This window comes from Calcarisporiella thermophila (assembly GCF_041956535.1).
Source record: "Calcarisporiella thermophila strain CBS 279.70 unplaced genomic scaffold VTP21scaffold_6, whole genome shotgun sequence".
Lineage (NCBI taxonomy): Eukaryota > Fungi > Calcarisporiellomycota > Calcarisporiellomycetes > Calcarisporiellales > Calcarisporiellaceae > Calcarisporiella > Calcarisporiella thermophila.
Genome location: NW_027192196.1, coordinates 938,339 through 953,991, shown reverse-complemented (window position 1 = coordinate 953,991; position 15,653 = coordinate 938,339). Strand labels below are relative to the sequence as shown.

The window sequence follows — 15,653 nt, the reverse complement described above, 5'->3', positions numbered from 1 at the left end:
TCTTTTTTTGTTACACTTTGAATATATATCTAGATATTTAATATCAGATTGCCTATATTAACCACAATACAAATAATAAACATTAAAGTTATATACAAAAAAACTGTAATTCAGTTGCTATTTGTCATTCCTCTGCTTTTAAGCATTTCTGCCCTCTGAAAAGATTCTTTTACAGGTGCCTAGCAATATATGTGTGAATGTCAAAATATTTGATTAATACAATTCAGTATCAGACCAACCTGGGGCCACTCAATGCAGTGTTCATTCATTCTAATTCCAAACAAAAACGATCCGAAAGCCTCATTAAATCCAATGAGGGAATCATGAACTTGTTTCAAGCTCTCAAAATTTTCACATAGAGCTTGAAATGATTCAACAATTTCTTCAATTGGCTGCTCAAGTTTAACAAGTGAAGGAGGTGATGGTTGCTCTGACTGATCTGAGGGAGAAAGGGGTGAGAGCTGAAGAGCTTGAGATGTTGCCATGGAAACACGACGTGACAGTCGGCGGCGGGGGGTAAGAGGGAAGAGTTTGCTCGGATTCATCGTGTTCGTTCTGTTGATTAATTTTGAATAAAGATAACGCGTATTTCGCGGGAGATATTCGCGTTGTATAAGCCACATTATTTTTTCTTTTTTTGCGAGACGAGAATAAACGCGACTTTGTTAGTAAAGACACGCCAGGAATAATGTCTAATTTTTTCCAGGTGCGATCAGCAGCGACACAAGTGTCGAGCGGTACAAAAGTAGATCAACCATGGATAGAGAAATAGTATGTTATCCTACTCTCCTAAATCAGCATTTTGAACATCACTCAAATGAAAATTTTTGATAATACTTATCAGTCGACCGAAAAATATGAGCGACATTAGCGCTCAAGATCAGGCAGTGCAAGTCCTAAAGAAAACAATAGAGTCCAATAATGTATTTATTTAATATACATTTTTATTTCCATATTCTGTTCTCACATACCTTCCCACTAGCTTCCTCACTTGCTCTTTTATGGTCCACCTGGGACTGGTAAAACTTCGACAATCCTAGCTTTGGCACGCGAGTTATTTGGGTAAATTAATCCATTTTTGAAAGACTTTGTATTGAATTTAAATTTAGATTATCATATTCTTAGACCTGAGTTAATGCACACTAGAGTATTGGAATTAAACGCATCGGACGAGCGTGGCATACAGGTTATACGTGAGAAGGTGAAGAATTTTGCAAGAACAGCAATTGGCCAAGGAGTCAGGTTCGCACTTAAAAAAAAAAAACTAGATAGCTCTTTTACTAACTGTATTGAATATTTTTTTAGCGGATATCCTTGTCCACCTTTTAAAATTATTATTCTAGACGAAGCTGACACAATGACAAACGACGCACAATCTGCACTTCGACGAACAATGGAAACCTACTCAAAAGTGACTCGATTTTGTCTTATTTGCAATTATGTGACAAGGCATGTAAAGCTAAGTTTTGCTCTCATTGTTACTAGCGACTGATATTTATAGCATCTTAGAATAATTGAGCCACTAGCTTCACGTTGTGCTAAGTTTCGGTTCAAACCGCTCGATATTATGAACACGCGTACTCGGCTCGAGATGATCAGTCAAGCCGAAGGTGTTGTTTGTGAACCTGAGGCACTGGACGAACTCATTAGCGCCTCAGAGGGAGATTTACGCAGGGCAATCATGTTTCTGCAGAGCGCATATAGATTGCACCGTGAGAAAAAAATTACCTCTGATTCAATTCGAGAAATTGCTGGTGTTGTGCCCGAGCAAGTGATAAAACGACTAACTTCTGTGTTCCATGCAACATACGATGAAATATATAATGTGGTGCGTGATATAATTTATTCCGGATATTCCGTCGCGCAAGTAGTAAATCAAGTAAGATTGCTTTAGAGCTCTTCAAAGATTGGATTTTACTCAATAATGCTTTTTGAAGCTACATGACCGTATTGCCAAAGACGAACTTCTCACAACCATTCAGAAAGCCAAAATTTCGCAAGCGATTAGTCAGATAGATAAATATCTTGTCGACGGGGCAGATGAACATCTGCAGCTACTTGATCTTATGGTACAAATATCTATTATTGTAAAATAACAACAGTTGGGGTTTTACTATATATATAAAAAAGGATTACTTGAATAATTAATGCATCAATAAATCTGATTATTGGAATATATTATCATAAACGAATTCAAGAGTAATTAAAATATATCAACTGAAAAATAGGGACGTATCATTTGGATAGTACCATACAACTCATTTAGAATAAAATGTGATAAAAAAAAGCTCTAGAAAATATTGAGATAATAAAAATTACATCCCTGCATGGATTGCTTATCAACTGGATGCCAGAAAATCCTATTAACTATCGAAAATAAGGCATCAAAAATAGATATATCCTTAGTAATATAGTTTAATACAAATATTATTAAGCCACACCAAAGCTAGCTGTTGTTAAGACTCGGGCTGAAGCATTCTATGCCTGCAGTTTCAGATAGTAGTTTCAATTCTAAGCTTCACAGGTATTTCTATAATTAAAATAATTAAGCATTGGTCAATGATTCCTTAAACATTCTTCTCAATAATGCGGTGGTTCTCTTTCATTTTCTTTGATGTGTAAAAAAAAGTTGCCTGCAGGCAAATTATGCCAGAAACACTACAGTCATTTCCCAACTCGGACCTAGTACTTGGAAAACAGACAAGCGGCGGAATACGTCGTTGTTTTCCGGGAGAGCAAGGTAATCAAGCCTTTAATGGTGACCCACGAAGTTCGCCATTTCCCCAAACATCGACCGTGACTCGCCCAGGTTGTCGTTTTCGATACTAGCGGAATCACACTTGACCCTCGAGCAATAAAAAGCCCAACAGAATAGCCCAATCGCATAGTAAGGAAACGATCCGTTTTTAGAGTTAGTTTGATTCCAGTCAAAAAGGATCGCAAGAACACTGGAAATTTTGATTGGGGTCCTAGGCCGACAACGCACCCTGTTATAGAACTATCGCCATATTCATTGCGAAAAGAGGGCTAAGTTCACAAGGAGCGCGCAAACCGTTAAAGCAGACCGAAAAGCGAGAAAAATTCTTATCCCTCACTCCAATCTCACCAACGGAGAATGATAATGAGGCAGAATTATCTCGTTAAACACTTAGGGTTAGGAATCCCAGAGGGATTGGCCTTAGACTATGCATAAAAGAGGACTACACTCTTGGTCAAGAAAACGGCTCCGGATCAAGCAGTCAGGAATGAAAAGAGTTTTCTGGTTTAAGGATAATCTGATCTGCTCCCTTCCATGGCCAGTAGAAGAGATAGTAGCAGATAAAGAACCAAAAAAAAACACGCGTTTGATACCTTAATATTGTCCAACCCCAGTGATGACGTAGAAATTTCGGAGTAAGAAATCATATATGGCCAAAATGTAATGGTTCTCTCTGAATATCATCGCTAATCCAAGCATGGAGACCTATCTACCTGAATCGCCTACCACAACAACCACATCTCTTGCAGATGCCTCTCCTTCCTCTTCCTCATCGCCTGCGAATTCTCTTCCTCAATCATTTTCTCCTCCCTCGCAAGCTTTAGATTTCGATCGCCTCGGGACTTCGGCTCCTACATCTACATTTCCACCATATCACCAGCAACAGGATGCACGATTACAACATCAACCACACACTACCAATAGTAGCCATCACCCCTATCGACAACGTCCATCCCAGCAACAGCAACCTACGCCTTCTACTGAGCGTAAACCCCGCCCACCTCCTTTAAAGCCACCAATTAAGCAAGAAAGACATCGCTCGCACTCTCTACGTCTCCCGTCTCCAACTCTGACCAGTGTCCCCCTCACTGCAAGAAGCAACACATCTTACTCCCTGACTGGCTTCCCTTCTCCTTCTATTGCTCTCTCCCCCTCTGTTCCTGCAAGTCCTGCATTCTCGGAACGAAATCTTCACCCATCGCATCACCCACATCACATATCTTCCTCACTAAAGGATTCATCTCGTCCTGCTTCACCATTAGCAATTGCTTCTGCGACACTTCAGAAATCACTATGGACACTTGACGCGAAAGTGATGGCGCGTGAGATGGAGAGATTTGCTGAGCTCCAAGACGATGCGTGGCAGAGTCTTTGCGTAAAAGTATTACCTCTCTTTAATGGGGAAGGTATCAAAGGAAGCATCGAAGATTTGAATAACTTAGTTAGGTAAGAGGTATTTCTTAATTTTAATTCAACAAGATGATTTACTTTTTTTTCTTTTTTTTATTTCTATCAATTGTGCTTGCTTTAGACGCTCTATGACAGATCCGATCTCTCCTTCTCTCTTTGATGATGTGGACGACTTACTAAGAAATGGGATGTTTACACTTTCTGCGAAGCTTTTTGGGGTTAACGATGAGAAACTCGTGTCACGCCTAGTTGAGCTATGGTCATTCTTTTTTGGGACTGTACTTCCCTATTTCGAGGGTGTTTTCCTCCCGCTACAACAAGAAATATCTTCCACCAAGTTCTTAAATACTCTACACCAACAACTGCCAAATGTCCGCACAATGGCTCTTAAAAGTTTTCGTGATCATGTAATCTACCCGATGATGGAACGACTTGAAGATGTATTTGCAAAATTGTTCATTGATTTTGAATCTGGTATACCCGTCACTGATACTGCTGCACGAATGCTCCAGATGACAAGCGTGCTTGCATCTATTCTAAGCGATGATCAACAGCAACGAGAGGTGGACCGGCTATTGCTAAGATTGAAGGCAAATTGGAGGAAATTCATGAACCGACGTGATAGAAGAGGTTTCGTGGGATTAAAGGAACTACGACAGCCGACGACAATGATATCTGCGCTTGGAGGAGCAGGAGGCGATGGACGAATTTTTGGTCCGTGAAATATTTTGATCAGATGAATACTCTATTTCCGTATCAATGCTAATAGCCTCTGTATATTAACTACTTTTTGTATATTTGCGCTATATATTTGATACACGACAAAAATAAAAAAAAAATAAATTGAACGGATATACAAATACATGTATATTAAGAATATGTTAATAATGAATTAAAAAAACGAAAACATCTAATCTTTTTGTGATCCAGGTTCGGCAAGTGATAAATCAGCATTCTCCGTTAGATTTGAATGTAGCCCCTTCCATAAAGCTGCTACATTTTCAAAATCTTTACCGATAGTGATTACAGTTTCTAGATTGCGATTCAGAAGTGACATGCTAGTTATCACTTGTTCTAGTGCCTAACGATGTACTATACTATTAGGTTTTACATAAGGAAAAGAAAAAAATATCTTAGTTACTTGTGCAATCTCATTCACGAGATTATCACGCTCTTTTTCAAATAGTGTTCTGTTATCCATCTCCACTTGATGTTGAACGATTGCATGTCAGATAAACACGCGAAGTCGCGCTTATATTTCAATTGATGGCTTAGAGGTTAAGACAATTTACGCGTTTTTCAGCATTAACTGTGCCATAAATTATATTCATCATGTCTCAATATAAAAATAACAAAGCCAGTATTATATTAATAAACCTTCTCAAAATCGATATAAAAACCAGTCTAGAATACTATCTAGGTGAATAAAATTAAAAAGCAGCAAACTTTGCGTGCTATTATTCAACTAAGGCGATTTTGCCTGCGTAAGTTCAAATATCAGAGCGGGGAATATCGGCTCATCGGATCTTGATGAGTTAATATTACTGTTCGTTATAAAAATAGAAGTAAATCCAGGAAATAATAAATAATGGACAGATAGCTTGAATGCTCACACATTTTCCCTGTATTTACGCCTATAAACGTAATTAAATGTCACTCCGCCGTAAAATTTTGCTCCTTGCAGGCTTTGCCGGTGTCAGCGAATTGGCCGCTGATACTCTAATATTATATCATCATTATCAATTGCATCATACTCGTTGCTTACCTCGAGAAGAGTTACCAAGATTAATGCTCGAAGTCTGCGACAAGGATGCTGTCAATATCGACTGTGTAGAGCGCAAAATCTACTTAACATCCGATGAAAGCAAGAAGTTTAACTTGGAGGGTTTAGCGAGGAAATTTTTCTCAATTCGAGCGTTTAAGCCCGAACTAGCCCTTATTCGATGGATGTCGCCAAACCATGCTGAAAGGGAGAGTGCAACTTTAGAATCAGTTAAACGACATAAATTTCAACCAGCCCCTAATACATCCTTCGACGAAGTGGAATCAATGTATCGTATTGGTCCCCTTATAGTAGATAGGCGTTCTGAAGATGAAATTTTATTTCGCTGGAAGCTCAGCGATACTACTGGATATAATTATCTTTCCATTATGCGTCCCGAAAAGAAAGACAAAGAAGAGGTGGACCTAATACATGTAAGGTTCGGCTCCATTATTTCGCACATGCCCGAGGAGTGGAAATGGATAATGGGACCTACAAAAATAATGCACAAGCTGTACTCGCGGATATTGCTTGCCACTGCAGTAAGCAATTACGTAGATGAGTTGTGATACTTATATGACCTAACATTTTAACCCTTTGATTGGCGTGTATTGTATAGTTACCATGATTTATTGAAGTGTTATCAGTTAAATATTGCATACTTACATATATAAAAAAGAAAAAAAAAATCAAAAACATAAAGGTCATAGAAAATTGTATAAATATTTATGTGAGTAGACTATTAGATTGTATAATCAAGAATAATCATTCCGACAAACAAGATCACCAAATTTTATGTGGAGCTCTCAGATATCCGTTCCTTGTTTTGCCTTCTCTCCTCTACACTTTCATCAATTGACTTTCCAACGGCTTCGGTTACCTTTTTAACCTCTTTATTTACATCTTCTACTGTTCGTAGCTCTTTCGAAGATAGTTCGCGGCAAATTTCAGCATGGAGTTTATTCAGCTCTTCCTACATAATGGACGAATTCAATTAAAATAAAACTCTACGATTTACCATGGGATGAAGTTTACCCCCCAACCACATAATTCTGCAAGTTTCTCTGCTCCATTGTCACAGGTTCCCAGGAAGAGCGCATCTCGTTTACTATATGTACCCTCAAAATCGAATCCAACATACGGAATTTTGGACTATGCAAAATCGCAAATTAGTGTGAGATTAATCTAAGCATTCCAAGCATTTTTCTTGCGAGTACAAACCGTCCCGGCTTTTACTAGGTTGATAAGCAAACGTGGAACTTTGTCGTTTACTCGATCTATAAGCCCCGCAAAAGGCTGTACCTTCAGACTTGTTCCCATGACTATGAGCAAATCTGCACTGCTCAGATCTTCCAGTCGGTCGAAAAATCGCCTAGGTAACTGTTCACCGAAGAAAACAATGTCGGGTTTGACGAGTTCATTGCATTTTTCGCATCTTGGGATTTCATCTGAAAAAATTTTTTCTAACATCCAAAATGTAAAAGTGGCTACAGTATATTTCAAAAAGATGGGTGATTTTACCACGAATCCATTCCATAGTTGTGGACCATCTACAGCTCACACAGGCGCCAGTTGCAAAACTTCCGTGGGCTTCTACTATATTTTCATCTTTTATTCCAGCAACTCTTTCAAGCGTGTCTATATTCTGACTGAAGACGCGCAGAAGTAGTCCTTTCTCTTCGAGCAGGCGAATGAAGGTATGGGCTTTAGTAGGAAGAAATTTGCCTGGATAAAGCTCCTTAGCGAGAGCATAAAATGGGTGAGGGTTTTCCTATATACATGGAGAATAAGAGAAGAGAATAAGCGACTTAGAGGAATTGGACCATTGACTGGCTGAAAGTATGAATTACTCTGAAATAGTCTATATCAAAGATGGCTTCAGGGTATGGCAGCGAATATCGCTCCAGGTTGTGATAAATTCCTGTCTTAGCTGATCGAAAATCAGGAATACCTGCAGCAGTTGAGACTCCAGCTCCTGTCATGACAACTATCTTTTTCGCTTTTCCCTCTCGGATATACTCAGCAATTGCTTCAATTGTTGGCTCTTTCAAAATAATACGATCTGGCGACATGGGCCCCAGAGGGCGGGATCGCATTAGTTGCATAATAAGTTCATGCATATCGTATTCATCCTCCGATTCACTCTCAACGGCGTCATTGGATGTTGGAGTGGTTTCGGGTTTCTCTTCTGGCATTTTAAACCTTTTTTTCAGAACAGTTCCGTAATAGATATATGCTTTTGTTTAATTTCATAGCCGTTGGATTTTGCTGTGCCACATGTCCAAGAGCAGTTTGCCACCAGATCGACAGTCATATTGCATCTCATCAAGGCAAAATTTGCACTATCACACTTAACGCAGGACTCTACCTCATTCTAATAATATAATGTTTTAATTCAATCTACAAAATTATATCATTGATGTAAACGTTTAGAGCGAATCTTCACAAGAATAAATATAAGTATTAATGTAACTCGATCTTTTAATAAATAAAGAAGACCATGATTAAAGAACCCTTTTATCACTTGAGCTTTCATGCCCTATTGAAAATACATGCATAAAATTATCTCAGTAGAATATTTTTGAATGTAAAAATAATTATAAACTTACCCGGTAGATCCCCTTAATTCCTTCTTCACGCAAGACATGCTGAATCACGTTGCCTATTCGTTTGTATTGCACGGTAGGCTTGTCTTTACTCCCATGGCCAGGCGTTTCTTTGTATACAAGATGCGTCTTGGCAAAAATAAGCGGGTATGTAACCATGGTGGCTATGCTTTTACTAAAAGCGCTAAATAAGAACACCTCAAGTGCGGTCAGATAATTCCGCGGGGAACTCGAAGCTTGGAGAAATGAGAGGTATAGGGCTTGGAACTTTTGGAAAAGAAAATAGGTGATTGAGGGATTGCTTGTCAAAATAACCGAAGCTCGATATCTATGTATAAAAGAAGTAAATTGAAGCATGTTGCTAGACAGCAATGGCTATCGTGTAGTCATACCCCGTCCAAAATCCGGTGATTCCCTTTTCTTCGAAGATATCTTCAATAATAGACAGCGTGGAAGGAAAAGCAGAAGTATTTCTGTCCTTTGAACGCGTAGAGTCGCCTACGTCCTTCTCATTTGTTATTCCATTTCCATTCTCACGTGGATTCTCAGCTTTGGTATTCTCAAGAGTTTGCTTCCTCAACGTGACTACACTGATCGGCGTGGTGAAAAACCGACTAATAATCCCAGCTAGAGCTCCTACCAATAACTCCTGCGCAGAGGATAGAGATTGTTTGTTTCCATATTTCAGATTTCGCTTAGAAAATAATCCCCGCAAGGATGAATAAGCGTAGAAGAAAATGAAGTTCGAAAGGACGGTTTGAACGGTATCGGGCAAAATCCCACTGTAAAGACTGGAAAACTCTCCCTCAGTCTGATAAAGTTGGCGAATGGTTTCGAGAATACCGTTTGTGTGTTTTCCTTTGCGTCTTGCAATCTGAAGATGAGTAGTAGCGAGATCGAGAGGATAAACTATGAAGTTGGCAAGTGCGGAGCCAATTGCTCCGCTAAGGGCATGACCGAATGGTGGTAACTCGACTCTCTGTGGATCTTCTTTAGTCCTTGCGGACATATTTCTCAGTTTTAGTTCCCGATCTTAGTATTATAGATAAAGAGTAAGAATGAAAAGCTGTGTATTAAGGTTACAGATTTTTACAGGCTTGTGAAAATGTTAAATTGTTATCAAATATTGTCACGAAATTATGAAATTATCTCAACGCTGAAAACCAATATGTCAAACTTAATGGAAACGCGCTCATTTTGCAAAAGAAAAATACGCGATTTGTTTGGAAAAAATAATTGCCAAACTGATGACAAGTTTTTGGATACAGAGAGAGGCCAAAATTGTTCAGTGAGGTAATGATTGGTCTTACCCTATTTTTTTTCACGTATAATAAATTTGTTGGAATATTGTAGAGTAATGGGCGTTATCGTCCATTTGGAAGCTTCTGACCAAGAAGGGCCGCGTTCAATAGTAATAGGCAAGGATTGGCTTGCTATTTTTTTTTCCTAATGAGCTATTAACTGTATAACAATAGATGACGCATCTGGAACTATCCGAGTGGAGTTCCCACAACGAGTAAGACAGAGATGGGATGCGAAAGAGATAAGGATGGGAGAGCTTATTGAAGTGATAGGAACTCTAAAGAACCCAGCACCAGATGAGTCTAAGGATATTACCCGGTTTATTCTTTGCAGAGGGTTAGAATCGCGTTATTGATATCGCTGCTAATATTTAACTATATCCTATCTAGTAATTATCCAGGTTTGATATTAAAGAAGATCCATTGGAAGAGCTTGTTCACGCACTATTTCTTGTTCGTAACAGCAGGCAACGCTACTCTAGCTTGAATATTCCGTCTACGCCTCAGAAACTCTACCCTCCGAGGCACCGTATGACTCCTGTCCAACGTGCAACTGCCGAAGAATGGACCCCGCAGGTTTCGCCAAGACAAATGGACAAACCACGAAGAGGACGGGCCATTATTGAAGAAGATGAAGTCAAAATAACAGAAGTGAATCTTCCGACGTCGCCAATTGTTATTCAGAAGGAGGAGGAGATTGATATTGACATGTTAGAGACTGATATAGACGATTTTTCACTAACAAGTATGCTTGCCACTTGATGCGGTGCTCCAAAGATTTTATTCCATTCTGACTCTCTTCATTAGATGGCCTAACAACTGAGATTGAGAATTTTATTCGCCAGCACAACTCCAGTAGTAGAGAAAACAACTGGAATAGCAATGGAGAGGGTATATCTATGGGTGAATTAGAATGTGCTTTCGCAACAACATCGGGGGAAGAAGTTCATAGAGCAGTACAAGAGGTGTTTATTGAAATTTCTTAACAAGTAAATTGCTCTGACGCTGATCTCTCTATTGCCTTTTTTTTGGTGGACACAGCTCTTGCTTGTTGGTGCAATATTTGAGATAAAGGGGCGTTACCTCGCATTATAGGTTTGGAAATACAAGCATTTATTTAACATGTTGATCTTTAGTTCTTCTTGAGAGTGCGTTGTTTCTCTGCATGCTCTACGATTTTCTTGTCTACAAACATTCCCTACAAAAAATAATGTACATAGTATACCATCGAATAAACAAAACGTTTCCAATGTCGCTCTCTGTAATATCCTTTGCTTACCTTTCTCTTCCGAACGCCGTCCATATACCTCCGTGCAATATTTTCTCGATCTGCCTTCTCTCCCAGATCTTCGAGCTCCTCTTCGGTGGTGGGTACCCAAAACGGATCCTGATCTAACATCTCGAATCTATTATAAAAAAATTATTTTTAATGCCATTGTTTATGTATCGGTCGGGGGCGACTATTTTCTTACCCGCTGAAAATCAACTGCGGACTAGCCGCTCCCGAAGTACGCTTCCTAATTTCTGAAATAGTAAGAGAGCATTAAATATTAGCAAACACTGACACACAGTGCGCAATGCAGGTATTCCTACCATCTGCGAACCCGAAACTCTCTACAACAGGCAACAGAGCATGGATTTGGAAAAATGGTGTGCCTTCCTTCATTTCTTCAGAAGTGATACGACCGCGCCTCCGAGCAATTACACCGTATACCTTGCCCAATACCTCCGCTATTCAAAATGCATATTTCTTAACATGTTGCTAAATCGAAAATAAGGGGTTGAGGTCTACCTGTCGCTTGAATATCGCACGAGTACATTGCTAAATGGAGCCGTGGAGACCATTCGAGGAAAGCCTGGCGACACGCTTCGCGCATGGTCGATATGACTTGTCCAGCTGTATATCCTATTTTCATTAAGTCGTCCTCATTTGCTTCCTCCTCGTTCACGGTAAATTCCTCCACTATGAAACAAACGCCAACCATCGGCTCTGCACATAATGGCCCAGAGAATGTCGCAAGTTGAAAACCGGTTTGAATGCTTTGCGCAAAATCATTAATGGTAAATCGGCTAGTTTGAGGATTAGCGTCTGATTCGACCTGGGAGGGTATTTGTTCCGGTGAACGGAAGAATCTACAAGAATTAATTATTAGATAAAGGTATGTAGTTCCACTTAAAACTGACGTTACATACTTTAATCGATCGTTTTCGGCCACAAAGTTCGCCAACACATTAGGCCCTATTCTCTTAGGACCAAACGCCCATATTTTTTGGCCGACTCTCTTCCAGAATTCACCAGCTTTCTCCAGCTCGCGCTCCAGTAATTCTCTGAATTCCTCGGGTGCTATTGCTTTTGTTGCGTCTGATGTAATAAGGGTATCTCCTCTCTGTGTGCTTTCTACCTCTTCCACTGCTTCTTGTTCGCTCTCACTTGCCGAAGCTGAACCAATTGTTTTGGCGCCTTGATTCACTATGGATTGAATTGTATGGGTATGCTTCATGAGAAGCGATGTAACTTTAGGGGGGAGCGGGAGACATCGCACACGTATACTGCAATGCTTGTTGGGAGTTGTCACACTTAATATTCCTCGCGGATAATTGGTTCCATCCCGGTCAATTGTGGGGGGTAGATCACCCCGAATAATACCCTCTCGGAAAGGCACAATTGCAGGTGATACTTGTATATCTATTTTTGCGAATCTTTCTCGCAAATCTCTTAAGCACCGTTCCAGATGAAGCTCCCCCGCAGTCATTATTACATGCTCACCCGTCTCCTGTACAAGAACTTCCACGCAAGGATCGGCCTGGTTTAGGAGTCGCAATCCTTCTACCAGCTGTCCCATCTCGGTGGGATCGCTTGGCTCCAGAGCCACTCTTACAATGGGTGCAGATTCTGTATGTACTCCAGCAAGGTTAGGGCAAGCCTTTGAAGTGCTGAGGGTTCCGTTCTTGAGAAGATGTGCTGCTAAACCCCCGATGCCAAAAACGTTACCCGCTGGTACTGCTTGCAAGCTCTCGAGTTCGCGGCCCATCAGCAGGTACAAGCTCTCGACAACTACCTCGGAACAGTGTTGGTCGGGTTTTTCGGGATTGTATTTAGGCCCTAAGACATAGATCTTCTGCCCCACGCTAATTGTACCGGAATAGATTCGCGCAAATCCGATCAGATGTTCCCGATTTTTCTGGCCTGCTTTCTCCTCCATTTCTCTGCTATTTGCGTCCTGTTGCGTGTCTAGACTAAGAGTAGACATCTGTGAGAACAGCTCGGTACTGCCGTTACTCGCCTCGCTCTCCAATCTCTCTGTTGCCTTTGCTTTTAGAGCCTCCCTCTGAGCTCTCCCCCGTTCTCTCATCTCTTCCGCCGTTAATTGTCTGCGCTTATTTTCGGGCAATATCTCCTCCGGCACAGCAAACATCTTACTAACATAGGCCACCATCTCACCCGTAGCTTGACAGCCATATAAACTATGCTCCAACGCATTACTCGGTGGTCTATCTTTATCGTCTGGGTGGAGGATTCGAGGAAGACGAGTGGGTTGGGCCGAAAGAGGAGAGGGGAGTTGCTCCACAATAGTAAGAAGCGTTGCAGTAGAGAGAGGTAGCCATTGGGAGAATATGCCAGTCAATAGAACTCGGGTGTCTTTTGACCTAAGGTCACGAGGCAAAACTTTGATATTTAAAGCTTTGACGATTTTCTCTACTTTTTCACGATTCCTACAAAAGAAATGAAAAAGGATCGTAAAATGAATCATTTCAACGAATGCATTAGCATTTTAACGTGTAAACCTACGGGTTCATAACAACTGAGTCGTAAACCGCCCAGATATTCTCTAAGGCAAACTGTACGAACATGGGTTTCAGCGCACGCCCCTTCAAGTGTTTATGCTGCAGCACACGCTTTGTTTTAGGATCGAGATAGTAGTCTCCCCATAGACACTTTCGTAGAACAGGTTCTTTAATACCCAGCTTCATCGAGTATAGTTGAGCGAATTGCTCAATCCTGCATAATAAATCAAAATAGAGTCAGGCCAATTATTTTTACGAGATATTGCAGACACTAACCGGAAGGCCCATCCGTCAATTGCACTAGCAAAAATTACATTGCCCAATTCAGGAGAGAAATAACTACTAATGTCTTCATTCTCCCGCACCGTAGCCCATTCACTTCTTTTCTGCTCCCCACTAGCCACTTCATCTTTTTCCACATTCGAGTTTTCGCGGTCGGATTCGATTTTCGATGATTTTAAGCTTTCCAACCTCCGATTCTCCTCTTCTAGCTGAGCTCCGGAATAGAAAGTAGCCACGATAGCATTGACTTGTTCGAGGATTTTGTTCAGATGCGCATAGGCTTCTAGTGGCGAAAACTGGAGCTCAGTAATCAGCCGATCGATTTTGTTGAGCACAAGAACGGGGCGAACATTTTCCGTCCATGCTTGGTGGAGCACTGTGTGTGTCTGTGTGAGAACAACCCTATACTAAGTATGTAGGAAAGGAAAGAGTATAAAATTTGCCTACATACCTGCGTGCATACACCCTCGACTACATCCACAAGTACCAAGGCTCCATCACAAAGTCGTGAAGCCGTCGATACTTCGCTAGAGAAGTCCACATGTCCTGGTGCGTCAATCAGATTAATAAGATAATCGCTTGACTGTGTTTTTGTCTCTTATTAAAAAAAGCTGTTAATCCGATTTGAAACCGGAAACTATTCAAAAAAGTGCTCCATACCTTCTTCATTATTAACATTTCTCATGACTCGAAAAAATAAGCTAATTCCACTCGCTTCCATCGTGATTCCTCTTTCCTGTTCATCTTCGCGGCTATCAAGATAGCGCACCTTCCCCGCCAATTTTGGTGAAATTATTCCATTGGATGCTAATAGCAAATCCGAAAGAGTGGTTTTGCCATGATCGACATGGGCGAGGATACAGATATTACGGATATTCTCCGCCTGAGACTGGAGCTTAATTAGTTGTTCGGGGGTAATGGCAGGCATGGTGAAGTGCCTTGCGTCAAATTCTGACGAAGAGCTTGAGTAAACAATTTAGCTAGAGTTGAATGTGACTGAGAGTGACTTAATTTGGCCACAAGTTGTTTTTGCCCTTATTTGCATATTTTTCAACCTCGCGAATATTATCGTATATAGTACGAGATAGGCTAGAGAAAATTTTCCTAGAGTTCGGTACTGGATCTGTATTTATCCTCTACTTTTTCCTCGCTAAAACCGACGCAAAATACCTTGCTTAGAATTATACGAATAACGCTATTGTGGTTTGTTGTTTTGATGAGAATTTAGATCCAAGGATTTCATAATGAATATCCACAATAGTACCAAAGTGGAAACCGTGGAATCTTGAATTATGGTAGTCTTCCGTATGAGATGCAAGGAGTGGGCGAATAACTCTGCAGGAGACATTTGAAGATAGAAAAGATACTTATTACCTCGGATATATTCTTCATAACCTTATCTATGATCCTATGTTTTATGTGAACTACAATATGTGACTAGATTAAACAGCATATGCCGAAAAGCAATAGTAATTAATATAAAATGTTTTCAAGTGATTGAGAATGAATAGCCGATCTTATTTCATAAGTTTTATTTAATTCGCGTCCCCCGTTCATTTACCACTTTATACCACACAATCTTATGATCCTCTCTTAACATGACAGCGAAATTTCGACGTCCAACAACAGTCACAACACAACAAAAAATTCTATCTCCTTTTGCCCCTATTCTTGTTCATCCTCTTTCCATTATTTTTCTCCTATATCTCCCCATTGTTGTTTCTCAGCGGTGGCTGCGTGGATGTCCA

The 15,653-nt window shown here is 40.4% G+C and overlaps 9 protein-coding genes across 9 annotated transcripts; 4 read left to right on the top strand and 5 right to left on the bottom strand.

Annotated features, from left to right (window-relative positions):
• Positions 1-110: 110 nt before the first annotated feature.
• Positions 111-545, bottom strand: VTP21DRAFT_10132 (uncharacterized protein; the record flags this gene model as incomplete). Its single annotated transcript, XM_069389435.1, has 2 exons — positions 111-179; positions 240-545. 2 exons carry the CDS (start codon positions 543-545, stop codon positions 111-113), a joined length of 375 nt encoding a protein of 124 aa, XP_069253858.1.
• A 143-nt stretch (positions 546-688) lies between these two features.
• Positions 689-2,096, top strand: VTP21DRAFT_10131 (uncharacterized protein; the record flags this gene model as incomplete). The annotated part of the gene is made up of 7 exons (XM_069389434.1): positions 689-771; positions 845-923; positions 983-1,062; positions 1,126-1,242; positions 1,306-1,449; positions 1,510-1,879; positions 1,938-2,096. The coding sequence occupies 7 exons, from the start codon at positions 689-691 to the stop codon at positions 2,094-2,096; spliced, it is 1,032 nt and encodes a 343-aa protein (XP_069253857.1).
• Positions 2,097-3,455: 1,359 nt separating this feature from the next.
• VTP21DRAFT_10130 (uncharacterized protein) lies at positions 3,456-4,890 on the top strand (the record flags this gene model as incomplete). The annotated part of the gene is made up of 2 exons (XM_069389433.1): positions 3,456-4,204; positions 4,290-4,890. The coding sequence occupies 2 exons, from the start codon at positions 3,456-3,458 to the stop codon at positions 4,888-4,890; spliced, it is 1,350 nt and encodes a 449-aa protein (XP_069253856.1).
• Positions 4,891-5,078: 188 nt separating this feature from the next.
• On the bottom strand, positions 5,079-5,369 carry VTP21DRAFT_10129 (uncharacterized protein; the record flags this gene model as incomplete). The annotated part of the gene is made up of 2 exons (XM_069389431.1): positions 5,079-5,249; positions 5,310-5,369. The coding sequence occupies 2 exons, from the start codon at positions 5,367-5,369 to the stop codon at positions 5,079-5,081; spliced, it is 231 nt and encodes a 76-aa protein (XP_069253855.1).
• A 449-nt stretch (positions 5,370-5,818) lies between these two features.
• On the top strand, positions 5,819-6,499 carry VTP21DRAFT_10128 (uncharacterized protein; the record flags this gene model as incomplete). The annotated part of the gene is made up of 1 exon (XM_069389430.1): positions 5,819-6,499. One exon carries the CDS (start codon positions 5,819-5,821, stop codon positions 6,497-6,499), a length of 681 nt encoding a protein of 226 aa, XP_069253854.1.
• Positions 6,500-6,723: 224 nt separating this feature from the next.
• Positions 6,724-8,125, bottom strand: VTP21DRAFT_10127 (uncharacterized protein; the record flags this gene model as incomplete). The annotated part of the gene is made up of 5 exons (XM_069389429.1): positions 6,724-6,903; positions 6,966-7,082; positions 7,152-7,393; positions 7,452-7,701; positions 7,781-8,125. 5 exons carry the CDS (start codon positions 8,123-8,125, stop codon positions 6,724-6,726), a joined length of 1,134 nt encoding a protein of 377 aa, XP_069253853.1.
• Positions 8,126-8,343: 218 nt separating this feature from the next.
• On the bottom strand, positions 8,344-9,545 carry VTP21DRAFT_10126 (uncharacterized protein; the record flags this gene model as incomplete). Its single annotated transcript, XM_069389428.1, has 3 exons — positions 8,344-8,469; positions 8,540-8,864; positions 8,929-9,545. 3 exons carry the CDS (start codon positions 9,543-9,545, stop codon positions 8,344-8,346), a joined length of 1,068 nt encoding a protein of 355 aa, XP_069253852.1.
• A 159-nt stretch (positions 9,546-9,704) lies between these two features.
• On the top strand, positions 9,705-10,932 carry VTP21DRAFT_10125 (uncharacterized protein; the record flags this gene model as incomplete). Its single annotated transcript, XM_069389427.1, has 6 exons — positions 9,705-9,829; positions 9,890-9,954; positions 10,012-10,174; positions 10,239-10,582; positions 10,645-10,802; positions 10,879-10,932. The coding sequence occupies 6 exons, from the start codon at positions 9,705-9,707 to the stop codon at positions 10,930-10,932; spliced, it is 909 nt and encodes a 302-aa protein (XP_069253851.1).
• Positions 10,933-10,969: 37 nt separating this feature from the next.
• VTP21DRAFT_10124 (uncharacterized protein) lies at positions 10,970-14,833 on the bottom strand (the record flags this gene model as incomplete). Its single annotated transcript, XM_069389426.1, has 10 exons — positions 10,970-11,035; positions 11,117-11,243; positions 11,310-11,361; positions 11,431-11,568; positions 11,630-11,970; positions 12,031-13,551; positions 13,628-13,837; positions 13,900-14,291; positions 14,357-14,502; positions 14,566-14,833. The coding sequence occupies 10 exons, from the start codon at positions 14,831-14,833 to the stop codon at positions 10,970-10,972; spliced, it is 3,261 nt and encodes a 1,086-aa protein (XP_069253850.1).
• Positions 14,834-15,653: the final 820 nt, after the last annotated feature.